This window comes from Haliotis cracherodii, unplaced genomic scaffold, assembly GCF_022045235.1.
Source record: "Haliotis cracherodii isolate W230 unplaced genomic scaffold, xgHalCrac1.p SCAF_5, whole genome shotgun sequence".
Classification (NCBI taxonomy): domain Eukaryota; kingdom Metazoa; phylum Mollusca; class Gastropoda; order Lepetellida; family Haliotidae; genus Haliotis; species Haliotis cracherodii.
The window spans coordinates 44,344,679-44,361,300 of record NW_027266308.1 but is presented as its reverse complement, the minus strand read 5'-3'; the positions used below and the strand labels follow the sequence as shown (position 1 = coordinate 44,361,300).

Genomic DNA, 16,622 nt, shown 5'->3' with positions numbered 1-16,622 from the left:
TATCGGGGTGATCAGGCTTGATGACTTTGTTGATGCATGTAATCGTATGCAAACTGTGAAGATCGATGCTCATGATGCCAATCACTGGATTGCCTGGTCCAGACTCGATTATTTACAGACCGCCATCATATAGCTGGAATATTGATGAGTGTGACATTAACAACAAACATACAAACAAACAAACTTCACTGTGACACAACCCTATCAGCAAATATGAGATGAAGCTGTTTGGAGGTTTTAGGGGGAGGTTTGAGGTTTAAGAATGAGTTATAGGTTTAAGATTGAAGCTGGGGTGAGGCTCGGGGTTGTACAGGGAAGTTGGACGGGGTCTTGGGGTTTTTGGAGGACGAGTGTTACAGGGAGGCTGGGTGTTGTATATGGTAGCTAGATGTCTTGGAGTGGGAGGCTGGGTGTTGTATATGGTAGCTAGATGTCTTGGAGTGGGAGGCTGGGTGTTGTATATGGTAGCTAGATGTCTTGGAGTGGGAGGCTGGGTGTTGTATATGGTAGCTAGATGTCTTGGAGTGGGAGGCTGGGTGTTGTATATGGTAGCTAGATGTCTTGGAGTGGGAGGCTGGGTGTTGTATATGGTAGCTAGATGTCTTGGAGTGGGAGGCTGGGTGTTGTATATGGTAGCTAGATGTCTTGGAGTGGAAGACTGGGTGTTGTATGTGGTAGCTAGATGTCTTGGAGTGGAAGACTGGGTGTTGTATATGGTAGCTAGATGTCTTGGAGTGGGAGGCTGGATGATGTATATGGTAGCTAGATGTCTTGGAGTGGGAGGCTGGGTGTTGTATATGGTAGCTAGATGTCTTGGAGTGGGAGACTGGGTGTTGTATGTGGTAGCTAGATGTCTTGGAGTGGGAGGCTGGATGTTGTATGTGGTAGCTAGATGTCTTGGAGTGGGAGGCTGGGTGTTGTATATGGTAGCTAGATGTCTTGGAGTGGGAGGCTGGGTGTTGTATATGGTAGCTAGATGTCTTGGAGTGGGAGACTGGGTGTTGTATGTGGTAGCTAGATGTCTTGGAGTAGTAGACTGGGTGTTGTATGTGGTAGCTAGATGTCTTGGAGTGGGAGGCTGGGTGTTGTATATGGTAGCTAGATGTCTTGGAGTGGGAGACTGGGTGTTGTATGTGGTAGCTAGATGTCTTGGAGTGGGAGGCTGGGTGTTTTATATGGAAGCTAGATGTCTTGGAGTGGTAGACTGGGTGTTGTATATGGTAGCTAGATGTCTTGGAGTGGGAGGCTGGGTGTTGTATGTGGTAGCTAGATGTCTTGGAGTGGGAGGCTGGATGTTGTATATGGTAGCTAGATGTCTTGGAGTGGGAGGCTGGGTGTTGTATATGGTAGCTAGATGTCTTGGAGTGGGAGACAGGGTGTTGTATGTGGTAGCTAGATGTCTTGGAGTGGGAGGCTGGGTGTTTTATATGGAAGCTAGATGTCTTGGAGTGGTAGACTGGGTGTTGTATATGGTAGCTAGATGTCTTGGAGTGGGAGGCTGGGTGTTTTATATGGAAGCTAGATGTCTTGGAGTGGTAGACTGGGTGTTGTATATGGTAGCTAGATGTCTTGGAGTGGGAGGCTGGATGTTGTATGTGGTAGCTAGATGTCTTGGAGTGGGAGACTGGGTGTTGTATGTGGTAGCTAGATGTCTTGGAGTGGGAGGCTGGATGTTGTATGTGGTAGCTAGATGTCTTGGAGTGGGAGACTGGGTGTTGTATGTGGTAGCTAGATGTCTTGGAGTGGGAGACTGGGTGTTGTATGTGGTAGCTAGATGTCTTGGAGTGGAAGACTGGGTGTTGTATGTGGTAGCTAGATGTCTTGGAGTGGGAGGCTGGGTGTTGTATATGGTAGCTAGATGTCTTGGAGTGGGAGACTGGGTGTTGTATGTGGTAGCTAGATGTCTTGGAGTGGGAGGCTGGGTGTTTTATATGGAAGCTAGATGTCTTGGAGTGGTAGACTGGGTGTTGTATATGGTAGCTAGATGTCTTGGAGTGGGAGGCTGGGTGTTTTATATGGAAGCTAGATGTCTTGGAGTGGTAGACTGGGTGTTGTATATGGTAGCTAGATGTCTTGGAGTGGGAGGCTGGATGTTGTATGTGGTAGCTAGATGTCTTGGAGTGGGAGACTGGGTGTTGTATGTGGTAGCTAGATGTCTTGGAGTGGGAGGCTGGATGTTGTATGTGGTAGCTAGATGTCTTGGAGTGGGAGACTGGGTGTTGTATGTGGTAGCTAGATGTCTTGGAGTGGGAGACTGGGTGTTGTATGTGGTAGCTAGATGTCTTGGAGTGGAAGACTGGGTGTTGTATATGGTAGCTAGATGTCTTGGAGTGGGAGACTGGGTGTTGTATGTGGTAGCTAGATGTCTTGGAGTGGAAGACTGGGTGTTGTATATAGTAGCTAGATGTCTTGGAGTGGGAGACTGGGTGTTGTATGTGGTAGCTAGATGTCTTGGAGTGGGAGACTGGGTGTTGTATGTGGTAGCTAGATGTCTTGGAGTGGAAGACTGGGTGTTGTATATGGTAGCTAGATGTCTTGGAGTGGGAGGCTTGGTGTTGTATATGGTAGCTAGATGTCTTGGAGTGGGAGGCTGGGTGTTGTATATGGTAGCTAGATGTCTTGGAGTTGGAGGCTGGGTGTTTTATATGGTAGTTAGATGTCTTTGAATGGGAGGCTGGATATTTTATATGGTAGCTAGATGTCTTGGAGTGGGAGGCTGTCGTGAATCATCATCCAATGATAAATTCCTACAAGCCTCATGATGAGAACCACAGGTTACACTAGTTCTCCTGTAACTCAACCCAGCCTTGAACATGTTCAGTGGTGGCACTGTGCCATGCTGAATGTAAACACGATACACATACTCGTAAACGATACTCTAAAAAATCAAATTCCAAAACATTTTCGTTTTCAGTGTTTTTGCACTTTTTCACCTTTTTAAGTATAAACTGGAGCAGCCAATACTAGCCCTCGGGCGCTGCAACTGTTTCGCCTTTAGATAAATTGTTTATCCTCAACACGAGCGCCGCTCTGGTATTCCAGGTTTAAATTAAAGCTTCATTGTCCACGTTTCACGAACTGCAGCCTTCCCCCCTCTGTCCAGCTGTTTCACGTGAATAGCTAAGCCTGCAGAAATCGCACTTTGATCTTCACCAACTGCTTTCCCTTGTATAAACTTCACTTTACTTTTCTATTCGAGGTAGGCGAGAATTCCTCAGTGTGAGTCAATCTTATAAACGTAAATTAACTTCGTTTCAATTTTTATTTCTATGACATAAAAAAGAAACAAAAGAATAAACACCTGCTGTTTGGTCCCACTGGTGTGCACTGACCCTTAAGTATACATGCACTGAACACCATCACATGCCCAAAACATGTATATTTGTATCGTCCTCGGGTGTGTTTTTTTAATATACATGCACGTCAATCAACTATAGTTTCAGATTGTTTGCTTGCTCTTTAACGCTGCCATATTATGTGTAAATCATGGCGGCCTGTAAATATTCAAATCTGTGATTGACATTTGAGCAACGATCCCCGCCATCTGGATACGATGACACGCAATCAACCAAGTCGCCGAGCCTGGCCATCCGATCCATAAGTCGCCATACGTTGCTGGAGGTCTGTTCAATCTCATTAAAATCAGATCTTAGTTCTCGCTACTGCAGCGGTATCACCATGCCATAATTCAAGTAAAAGACAATATCGGACTTTATTTAATTGCTTCTGAAGGAGTAAATATTCCTGTTATGCAATTCTGGTTGCAAATGTATGATGTGAACCTCGTGGTTCGGGTTCGTTTATCTTCGGTTTAGGTTGGGTTGCACCAGGATCTCTGTCAGCCGACGAATATTAGGGTTATATAGTATTTCAGTTTATCATATAATGGGTTGATTTCTCGGCAGGATAAAGCCAACGGATAAAAACGATTTCCGTTGGGGTCATATGCGGATAGAGATGCAAATATCAAAGGTCAAGTAGGGACTACTTTCAGTGTCTAATTGGGACGTAGCTAAGGCATTTTACAAGTTTTGGCAACTTTGGAGAATTGCGAAACAATTTTGCGAGGGCACTCGCCAAGCGGGATCAGTACCCATATCTGTGCTTGTAGACCTCTGCGGCTTGGAACCTTTTCCAAAATATAAATAGTTGGATTTGGCCGATATATGTTCGAATTGTTACCTTTTTTCGCTTTGTCGCTGTGTGTACATCTGACTGCACTTCTTAACGTTATGAAAGGACAGACAGTCAACAACGTCTGGCCGTGGCCGTGACGTCTCATAGACTTGGGTTAGAGTAGCTTTCCTTTGACAAAGGGCAGTTACTCTAGCGGACAGACCGGTGGATTGCCGCGAAAGGCAAGTAAAAACAATTTGTGTAGGCAATTGTTGTTTTGTGTATATGTTGTTTCGCCACTGTATAAGAAACAGATTGGCTACTGTCACTGTCCGACTGACACATCACTAACCGTGTGACGTAATATATATTAATGCGCACATTTCAGGAAAACTTGCAATGTTTGTGAGAGATGCAAAGCGATTTTCAAGCACAGAATTGAAGAATGACATTATATGATAAAGAGGTTATCACGCTTGTGTGTTTGGGGAGGTAAATATCCTGTATTAGAAATAAACAGTGTATTAAGGTCGCCTTCGAGCTAAATACACTGTTTATTTCTAATACAGGATATTTACCACCCAAACACACAAGCGTGATAACCTCTATTTACTATCTCTATTTATATGTTTTTTTATTTATATATAGAGACAAATCTAATTCTACTACTTACAAAGATATTTTGATAGGAGCTTTATCTAATATCACTCTAGGCATGAACAGGTAGGGTATTGAGTGAGTGAGTCACTTGGATTTAACGCTGCTTTGAACAGTATTTCAATTTTTCACAGTTTGACGTAAATCCTATAAATAACGCTATTTCCCATCAAAATTACGTAGAGTAAATTTCCGGATTGAAAAGGTAGCGAAATATGCCGTGTTAGAAGCCATTTATTTGAGATGTTTTGTTTTCTGCCACCGACGAGAAAAGCCAAATGTATCATATGTTGGTCTCGGATTCTATTTTCCTAGAAACTACTAATCCTTAAATAAAATTTGATATGATGTTTCCTTTCCTACATCATCCCGGACCAAACATGATGACCCGCACATCAGTCTGGAGCAACAGATGGTTGGCCGAGACGGAAACAGACGGCGGGGAGAAGAACACTGGAGGAGCCTCGATTGTTTAACAATCATAAAGAAGATGGACTAGACTTGCACAAGTCTAAAAGGCATTAATTATTAGTTTAAATCCTATTTGCACGAATATATAAATAATAAGAACAAGTTGTCGCTATAAAAGATTGTACTGTCCGCTTATCTAGACTTGCCTGTTATAAGGATAGAATTACTATACATCCATGGACTTAATTCAGTACAGCCTTGGAGCAAGGCTAAGGTGTTAGTCTAACGTACAACGTGCCGGTGTTAGTGTACGGATCACAATTAGCGCCACCTGGCGTCTAGACGTTTCTAGACGTTTCGTCAAGAAGGTAGTAGTGCCTCGGACTATTCAGGTTCCCGAAGAAGGACTGAACGCTGCTTGTTACAAAGTGCGGAGCGTTGACAGCTACATTGAGTCGATCATGATGGGATTAGTGAACAAGGGAGGGGGGCAGTGACGTGACTAGGTGGCTGTCATGGAGGATATCGGAGACAAATTTGAAATGTTTACAAGGACTTGGGACGGTTTCACTTCATGGTTCGCGTGATGGACTTTCTTTCGTATGTTGTAACCAAGGAAATTATACAAACAAAATAGCATATGTAATACAACTGTCGGTTGAGCCTTACCTCCGCGCTGCTGCTTTGAAAATGTTTAAGTTCATGGTTAAGATTTCGAGACATCCTTAGAATTTCTAAAGCTTTGTTGGGGCGCATTAGTGAATACGTTAATATGTTTTTACGTAGCTTTTAGTAATATTCCAGCAATATCCCGGCGATGAACACCAGAAATGGGCTTTAACATTGTACTCATGTGGGGAATCGAACCCGGGTCTTCGGCGAACGCTTTAACAACTCGGCTACCCCAACGCCCATGAGGCAAATAATAGCTGAGGTTGTATTTGATACTCTTATAAAATCAATCATGGAAGGGACTGTGTGAGTGGCCGCAGCCAGCTGTATTTTAGCTATATCACGTAAGCCCGTGAATAATTGGGTCTGGGTTAGGCGAACCAGTGGTAGAATGCAAGATCAAGACCCGTCGGGCAACGATTGCATCCAATCATCCAGGGCAGACATTGTTATTACCCGATCCTCCTTAAGTCGGTTGTTCCGTTTGATTGTTTGTATGTTGTTTAATGCTGCGCTCAGCAATATGCCAGCTTCAGACGGCGGTCTGTAAATAATCGAGCCTGACAGTCCAGTGATTGATATCATGAGCATCGATCATCACAAATGGGATACGAGACATGCATCAACCAAGTCAGCGAGTCTGGCAACCCTATCCCGTTAGTCGCCTCTTATGACAAGCATGGGTTGCTGAAGGCCAATTCTAACCCCGATCGTCAAGGGGTTCGGCTCTTGAGACCACAAAGGGGACCTGGGAACTGCGCCGGAATTCAACGTATATCACAGTATCACTTACGTTGCGTCTGGAGAGGCGAGACGGTGGTACAGCCAGTTTCTGTTTGGCCTGCACTAGACTATACCTTAATCTGGGAATGAAGGGTGTTTTTTTGACTAAATGATCAACCGGTCCAATGGTGAGTACGTGTTACAGTTCTAACCAACGCTGTTTTTTTTATTTGGTTGTAATCATTTTGATACCTCTGTGGAGTGAGTGAGTATGGTTTTACGCCGCTTTTAGCAATATTCCAGCAATATCACGGCGGGGGACACCAGAAATGGGCTTTACACAATACCTCTGTGGAAGCTGAGTGAAACGTTTTGGGTTTTGATACTATCACAGTATGAGTGACTGAGTTGGGTTTAACGCCGCTATTAACAGTATTCCAGTCATTTCACGGCGTGTCAGCTCAACGTGGGAGGAAAGCCCGAAGTGATGCGGGTCTTAAACGTTTACCACTTTAGTGAAACCCACGAGCACGGGTATGATGCTGACAAACCAAGAAACATAATCGGTGCGAACCCGTATTCGTACCCACAATCATAGGTTTCTAACGTGCCTAAGGGACGCAACTCTGCACAGCGAATTGCGGCGCCTAAGACGACAGGGCCACCTGTTTCCTCTCACAGTATAAGGCTGCATAAAACAATATATATGTTTCTCGGGCACATTTCTTCTCAATAGTGTTGAGAAGGGTGGGGCGTTTGTATATTTGTTTTATTGATGCGGACCGCCTCCGTGGTCTAGTGGTAGACAGAACATGTTTCATATGACGTCGGGATTTTGATATTATATGCTTTTTGTCGCAATCAAAATTACTGACGCGCATGTTTTAAAGGGACGCGCCGATGCCCGGGAAACACGTCTTTTGTTTAGCCTAATAGACAAAAAAAGACGTATTTCATATCTCACGGACACAAAGTGACGTTGCTGAGAACGCGGTGGGGTGGTTTGGTGGTTAAAGCCATCGCACTACCATAGACGTTCCGGGTTCGATTCTCCGCATGGGTGCAATGTGTGACGCCCACACTACCTGTTTATTCCGGATAGATACTATAAGCTCGGAATGACACGATCGATTCCGAATCAAGTCGAAGCAATCCAGTAATCATTCGTGTCTACCCGTGTCTGTTACAGAAAGGGGCGAGCATTTGGCGGTGTCTTGACGTGAGAGGTCTAAGGAGATGGTGGTGCAGGTATATCCAGTGCCACCACTGACGCATTTGATAATGCCTCAATAAACATGTGTGATATATCGATATGACAACGTACCGCGAGACGAATCTCTCCAAAGTTTCAAACAGTCGGCATATCTCAATTTCTATCGGTAAAAGTTACTCGCTCGGGAGAAATTCCGACATTTTTATTGGTACTAGAGCATGGCGCTTTCATCAGGAGTCAGATAGCGGGGCCCGCGGGATGCGGTTTATTTCATCGATATGGGGATGCCACGGCTACATGTACATATCGCGAAGGATACAGCGATCCCGGCAGCGGAGGGTCAGAGCACATCACTCGAGGTACGAGCCCCTGGGGGTGGGGTAGGGGGGAGGGAGAAACTAGACGAAGACGGAAACCTAGACTAACATCTAGTCTCTGAAATGAACATATTTTACAGAAAAAAAAGTTGTTAAATTATTGTTATAAAATATAATAAAATGGAGCCCAGAGACTTTTTTCATTTTCAGATACTGCAGTAATCTAGAATTGTATTTGACATATGTGTTTCAGGGACTGTATGACAGGCTAAACGGAACCCTAGCATGCAAGATGTGAATTAGCATGCAGTCTATGTGGTCTTACTAATCTTCACATAGACTTTAGATCCGTGGGGCACTATAAACTCCCTGAACCTTCCGTGTCGGGACTCTTTTACTGAAGTTTTTAAAAGACTGATAGTCTGGGTTGAGAACATTTTGTCTGGATTCATTTCGATTTGTGTGATATATATGGATTCGTTCGGCTCTCCAAGGATGATAAGTGTTAAAATGTTATAGACACATCATACTCGTTTGCTAGCATCACCTTCTTCACCGTCGCGGATGCCCGATACGGCTCCACATCACAGATTTTGTCGCGACTTGACGTCGCAGCTACACTTGATAGCTTCAAGTGACAGCTTAATCATGGCATCACGTCATAGCTTCACATAATGGTTTCACGTCGCAGCTTCGTCGCAAAGGGTTACGTCACAATTTCACATGTCGTCTTCACGTCACGGCTTCACGTCTCCACTTCACGCCATGACGTCACGTTTCCAATTTACCTCACGGCTTCACGTCACAGCTTCACTTCTCCACTTCACGTCACGACGTCACGTTTCCACTTTACCTCACTGATTCGCGTCTCCACTTCACGCCACGACGTCACGTCTCCATTTTACGTCAAGGCTTCACGTCACAGCTTTATCTCAAAGGGTTACGTCACGATTTCACATGTCAGCTTCACGTCTCCAATTTACGTCAATGCTTCACGTTATACACGACTTTTCTACCACATCAAGCGGACACGCCGTGATATACTAGTTACTGGAATACTGCTCTAAGCGGCGTAAAATCCAACTCATGATCACTCACTCACTCTTCATAAGAACAATAACGTTAAATACCAATACAGAAGGATATACTACTCAAACAAAGATGAAGAACCCTCAACTTTTGCATACGACTATAGTTAATCTGGGCGTTCTTTAATTTCTTTTGAGTAGTATACGTAATTGCAGTTCTTGGCATGGCTTCTCAGCGTCGGAATACGTCCCACTATTAGTGGACTATTTCTAACAGGATTCAGACACAGATTTGAACAGCCACCAATGCTATCTACACACCCACATATACACAGAAAGACTAAGTAGAAATAATTAGAGGTTGTTAGCAAGGTCTAGGTATAAATAGACAAACATCCATCACCACTCTTTGATCCACGGCCAATGCACAACAAGTTTTATTCAAGAGAATCAATGGGATAAGAGTCTCGGTTGAAAACTTTCGATTTCGCACCCCAAATTCCCCCAATGTTTCACTCGAGTCTGAAGCATAACGCGTACTTCCACCCCTCAAATTGGCCACCAAAACGATAATTTGAAGCTCGTAAATGATCAATAAATTTCAAGATTTACAGCTTTACCAAAGAAACTGCCAATCAAAGAACACTAATGCGCGTTATGCAAGGGGGACGCGTGGTAATTGGGGGAAATTCACAGCGCCCTCTACTCAGGAAAGTGATAATAGGAACGGAACTATTTTCACATGTGGAAGGATACGCAAGTTGTTTTTCATACGACTTGGGTATATATGTAACCTTTTTCTGGAACAGAATCTTCTTCATCACTTACAGCATGTATGGCTTTGTATGCCAAGATTTTATTTAGAAAACATGTAGCTATCTTCAGAGATGGATAGGCGAGATTATAAGGGAATTTGTCTGGCAGTGTTTGTATTGTAGTGAATGTCGAGCGCGTCTGGACATGGTATGTCTATTTAGAGGATTATGGGTAAGTCGCCGTGACATGCTTTCACGATGGAGGAAGCGGCTCTTTATTCAGGGAAAATAATCAATCATTAGATGAGCATGTGAATGGGTCTACCGATTACTGATGTAATTTTCTTCCAAACTTCGAAGTAGAAGTATTTTTGTATTAAGTGCACTTTTGATATTTGTTTTTCGTTGAACAGTTTCTCAAAATGTGTTATGAGTGTGGGTTTTCGTCACATTTAGCGATATTGAAATAAAATCATAGACTATAACATTTAGTCCCAGAAAGAAAGTCCTCTTATTCAAAAATATATATCTACAAAACAAAAAATAAAACCTAAGTGGAGCCCACAACAATGCTTAATTTTAGAGCTGAGGCACGCTATACTTGCCAAAATATTCTAGACTTGAGTTGAATTTATTTTTTTAATTTATTCTCGAGGGTCTGGCCCAATCTCTGCGGATGTAACAAGAATCGTCTCTCTACACAGTGCGGGGCACGGGTGGCACAGTCGTCTAAGGCGCCGCAATTAGCTGTGCAGAGTTGCGTCCCTTGGGCACGCCGATTCTGTTTCTAGGTTTGTCAACACCATACCAGTTCTCGTGGATATAACCGAAATAATAAACCCACGAGATCTGCATCACTTCGGGCTTTCCTCCCACATTAAGCTGACAAGTCGTGATATAACTGGAATATCGTTCAAAGCGGCGTTAAACCCAACTCACTCACTCACCCTCGCAGTGCAGAATAAAACCCGTGTTTTCGGCGAGACGATCAACGTTAACACCAACAGGCTACATCGCCGCCCCTGTTGTGAAACAGGGCACGTTTGTCTATATGTTCAAGAATGCTCTGCAGAGATTTTCGGCTTCTTTGGCCTGTGTGTTTTTGCAATAGGTTTTTGTCATTGTTTTTATTACAGCGTTTAAGAGCGAATGTATCCGTGTATATGTGAGCGGTTAGAGGTTAACTGCCCCTTCTGGCATCATTCAAGCAACATAACGCCGAAGGACACCAGAAATGGGCCATTCTCCCATGTGGTGAATCGAACTACTGTGTCTTCGGAACGGACGAGCGAACGCTTTAACCATTAGCCTATCTCCACCTGGCTAGATTGGCTCGAGATATACTCTACTCGCGCCATGTGGTGGTCCTTGAATATTGGTATTAAGTTACAAAAGCGACATTTTGTTTGTCAGAGTACTCAAATTTTCTTACTATCATAGTCACGATGTGTCTGAAATGTTGCCGATGTGATGTTAAATATTAACTCACTCACTCACTCTTACCATCATCTCTGTGCTATCATTACATTTAAAATATGTGCACTTGTGACCACGTGGTTTATGAAGTAATACGTACGTGGTCTACGTGTCACCTCTATGTGTATCTCCGTCTGTAATAAGGGGAATGGATACTAAACTGTCGGGCAAGAAAAATGTAGGTTGGTTGGTTGGTTTGTTGTTTAACGCCGCACTCAGCAATACTCTAGCTATATGACGGCGGTCTGTAAAATAATCGAGTCTGGACCAGACAATCCAGTGATTGACATCATGAGCATCGATCCACGCAATTGGGATCGATGACATGTATCAACCAAGTCATCGAGTCTGACCACCCGATCCCGTTAGTCGCCTTTTACGACAGGCATAGTCGCCTTTTACGGCAAGTATGGGTTGCTGAAGACCTATTCAAACCCGGAATCTTTACGGGTCGCAAGAAAAATGTATACACTTGATAATTGGATTGGAAAAAAATATTACAAACGTTATCAAAACGATACTTTGCTGAACACAGTCCCCGAAATACGGCAAACACTGGTTCAAAACACAACTATGATACCCGTACCAAATACATCACCATTTCTTGTTTGTTTCATTTTTAGCCACCATCAAACATGGGTATATGCTTTCTGTTGCCCGGCAGTTTTTGTCTATTGTTCCGCTGCATGGCATGTTAAAAAGAATTTTAGCCCTCATTAAATGTGGTGAAACCCGTGAAGATTAGAATGGGTCTTCAGCAACCCATACTTGCCGTAAAAGGTGACTATGCTTGTCGTAAAAGGCGACTAACGGGATCGGGTGGTCAGGCTCGCTGACTTGGTTGATACATGTCATCCTTCCCAATTGCGTGGATAGATGCTCACGATGTCAATCACTGGACTGTCTGGTCCAGATTCGATGATTTACAGACCGCCGTCATATAGCTGGAATAGTGCTGAGTGCGGCGTTAAACAACAATCAATTAATCAAATGTGGTGAGCTATAAAGCCTTGCGAGCATATTTTTGTCTACCCGTTTCAACTACATACATATCTGTAAACTCACATATTGAAAGTCAGACATATATATGAAAGTGGCTTCTTAAAGTGTACCACGGACGATAGACTCAAGACAACGAATTATCAGTACTGGGTAAGTATGGAATCCTCGAAGGGACATTGTCGCCCTTACAAAAACAAGCAAAAAGTGCCAAAATTTTGGCCATTTTTCGACAATGTCCCTTCTGTGATATGTGGATAAAAAAAGGGTTCAACATACTATGTATTATGTAGCGGGTATGTTTGAGTTAATGAATATTCTGCCCTCAAAATCCCCACCGGTAGAAAGTCATAATATAATTCCCATATCTGAGAATAACAAATTCGAGATCCCCCCCCGCCCCCCATCACCATCTCCACCCCGGGGAGTTTGTGACAAGTCTTGTTGTGTTGGGAGAGGTGTGCGTGGGTCCATCGCACTCTGCGTCTGAAGAACGACGCCAATTACGTCAATTAGACCTCAGTGATTACTACATGCACCAAACCCACATGCTGGTTTAATCAGGTGTTGGCTGGGGTATTGTAAATGTGGCATGTCACTGCTGTTGATGACGACCGACTGTTTGGTACAGCGTCGACTCCTACTCGCTTCCTGCCTTCAGTGCACACTGCCGCTCTCTGTGATGAATGGATTCTCAGCGGAGGTGTGAAACATGTTTTTACTTCTTGTGTAAACAATCATTAATCTTCTTAAGACAACAACCAGCGTTACATTTTGAAGAAATGCAGACTGACGAAAGATCACATTCTGAATCGGTACCTTGACGAGTGAATTATTCAGAAAAGGAAAACAAAACATAACGGGTATTGCGCGTGACTTCAGCTGTACGCGCTCGTGAAACCCGCCCCGTCGATGTTCCCAACACGTTAATGTTCAAACTCAGATCTCAGACACTCGCTCATTCCAAATTCCACCTTTGGTTGTAGGCAGGGGGCGCTTGGTCAGTGGATATATGGATAGATGACAGACATGGGAGTGATGTCCCTTGTCTAGGACAGGTGTATTGGGTTATGGAAGAAATATATGGGCATACGCTTGCGATTTATGTGCACAGTTTGGGCCAAATGCACGGTGAGGTGGGTGGTATGCACGGTGAGGTGGGTGGTATGCAAGGTGAAGTTGGTGGTAAGCACGGTGAGGTGGGTGGTATGCACGGTGAGGTGGGTGGTATTCAAAGTGAAGCTGGTGGTATGCACGGTGAGGTGGGTGGTAAGCACGGTGAGGTGGGTGGTATGCACGGTGAGGTGGGTGGTATGCACGGTGAGGTGGGTGGTATGCACGGTGAGGAGGGCGGTATGCAAGGTGGGGTGGGTGGTATGCAAGGTGAGATGGATGGTATGCAAAGTGAAGCTGGTGGTAAGCACAGTGAGGTGGGTGGTATGCAAGGTGAGGTAAGTATGCACGGTGAGGTGGGTGTTATGCACGGTGAGGTGGGTGGTATGCAAAGTGAGGCGGATGGTATGCACGGTGAGGTGGGTGGTATGCAAAGTGAGGCGGATGGTATGCACGGTGAGGTGGGTGTTATGCACGGTGAGGTGGGTGGTATGCAAAGTGAGGCGGATGGTATGCACGGTGAGGTGGGTGGTATGCAAAGTGAGGCGGATGGTATGCACGGTGAGGTGGGTGGTATGCAAGTTTAGAAAGGATGTCATGTAGGAATGACCATACAGAGCGACGACGCTTACAGTATCTCAATCAATTCGACGTACTCGCGAGGTAGGTCAAACGCGCACTATAATACACCATCCTGTACCGTCGGGGTACGAAAACACTGACATAACCAGACCACCAATAGCCGACATTTTGCAGCCATCTTGCAACATTCTCGACACCTGGTTCAGAACAACATGTAATAACCTATGTGATACACCCTTTGCCAGTTTAGAAAGACGCTACTGATGCGTGTAAGCTTTTAATTTAAAGAAAAAATAAAATGAGTATTTTATAGTCTACAGCTGCGCTTACTTCAGAGAGCCTTGTGTTTTGATCTTTGTCCAAACATCTGCCCGTTTCTACAGTAGGAATCTCATTCTCTTCGTCAAAGCAATCCTTTCCACCCTGTAAAGTTTATTTATGTAGCAAAAGTGACTCAACTAGTTTTAATTAAACCCAAGAGTTTGTTAGTTTAATACTTAACAAAGTATTTATTTGTGGGTCGTCGAGTTTATCCGATGAACATGAGATGAGGGTGGCGGAGAAGCTTAACGACCTTCAAGTAAACAAACTGAAAGCTATTAAACTTTTTTACTTTGGCAGTTTAATAGTCGCGTACTTTAAAGCAGGGTTTGGGGGAGTTTTTGTGTGATATCTCCTATATTTATTTAAAACTGAATTTAAACATGTAAGACACATGCAGCGTACATTCTTGAATTTAAATACTGAACAGAATTATTAACACCGTCTTAGAGCGATTGTCTTTAATCACATAAGGCTGGAGTGACAGCGCTTCATAGAGCTTTGCAAACACTGACCAGGTTGGCAGAGGTGCAGGTCTCTGGTTTTCCGGCCGAACATCGCGGCTCACGTTATGATGGTCACGTTTGCAAAGCTCTGTGAGGCGCTGTCATTCTCTCTCTCTCTCTCTCTCTCTCTCTCTCTCTCTCTCTCTCACACACACACACGCACGCACGCACGCATGCACGCGCGCGCGCAAAGTATTTCTAATTCTAGTTTCCTTGATTCCACATGAAAATAGTGGAGGAAAGGTTCTTTTGCGAAAAGTAAATTACAATTACAATTACAATGTATTGTAAAGAAATATTTTCATAGACTAAATGTTAGTCTGGGGATGTATATGTATTGATGAATGGAACCTTGTATGAATTTACTTTGTTGTACATGGATACATTTTATTAAAAGAAAATTTGCGTGAAGCGAGTCAGACGGTATCTTAACCAAAAAGAAGGCAGATACATAATATCAGTACCTCAGGGTGGAATTTCAGATATACTCGACACCACTCGCTGATTTCCGTGAATTACGAGTAGCTGACCTGCGCCGGAAATGTCCGAGTTTTAAGGAATGGCTCATCTGGTAATCGACATAAAGGTTTATCTGATTGCGTACTTGACATAATTGTCTCTTGTATCTTTAATAGATATACATAGTTTGTTACCAATGCCCTTTATCCTAAGCCAAAATTAACATCGAATATTGCCTGTGATCAATTTGAAGGGGTTCCTGTCTACGATCTGTAAACTGAGCACAGATATGAAAGTGCGCATACCAACACTGGAACCAGTTATAGATAAGGAAGATTCTTGAGTCCCGAACTGAGAAACGTAAGTCCGGCTCTCAACACTGATACTCCAGTGGCCGCAAACAATACTTCCTAGGAGAGTTGTACAGTGGAGTTAAATGTCATGTTCCCTGGCCTCAGACATAGCAGGCTATAAAAGATAAAGTATTTACTGTGATAACTTAGGTGGATGGTAACATTGTATGTCTGGATGCCCCGGCATGTGTAGATAGGAACACTTTATGATATACAGTGTAGCGCGAAGTGGTACCCTAGACGCTACTCTATGAGTCGTAGATGCCATTCGTTGTCTATAACTGTCCATCGTTTTGTAGACGAATGGCCTATCAACTGTAACTCGATAACCTTTAAAGATTTCTTTTCTATCAACTGAGCAGCCTTAGGTCTGATCATTCAAAGACCCGTGGATAGAATCTGAACTACACTAAACTACGGTTATAACGAACTTAAAGGGACCTCAAAATTTAGTTCGTAATAACCGTAGTTCGTTATAAGCACACATGCAGCATATATACATCAAATGGACGGGGACCAAAAAAACAGTTCGTTATATCCGTCAGTTCGTTATATACGTATTCGTTATAAACGTAGTTTTCTGTATTGAATTGTAATTATTGGCTGATTTAAATACCATAATTATACTGAGGTGTGTGTATTTTATGAAATGCCACAACGTTGACAGTGAAAATGTGTGTAACAAACGTTGGGTCCCGTGAACATCCGGGTTAGAATTGGTCTTCAGCAACCCATGCTTGTCGTAGGAGGCGACTATGCTTGTCGTAAGAGGTGACTAACGGGATCGGGTGGTCAGGCTCACTGACTTGGTTGATCGTCACCCATGTCATCGTCACCCTAGTGTGTAGATCGATGCTCATGATGTCAATCACTCAAGACTTAATCATTTAAAGACCGCCGTCATGAACTGGAGTATTGCTG

At 43.7% G+C, this 16,622-nt stretch overlaps 1 protein-coding gene across 1 annotated transcript; it reads right to left on the bottom strand.

Annotated features, from left to right (window-relative positions):
• Positions 1-353: 353 nt before the first annotated feature.
• LOC139443701 (filaggrin-2-like) lies at positions 354-14,941 on the bottom strand. Its single transcript, XM_071224637.1, has 2 exons — positions 14,899-14,941; positions 354-2,716 (listed from the first exon to the last, which is right to left on the bottom strand). The coding sequence occupies exons 1-2, from the start codon at positions 14,939-14,941 to the stop codon at positions 354-356; spliced, it is 2,406 nt and encodes an 801-aa protein (XP_071080738.1).
• Positions 14,942-16,622: the final 1,681 nt, after the last annotated feature.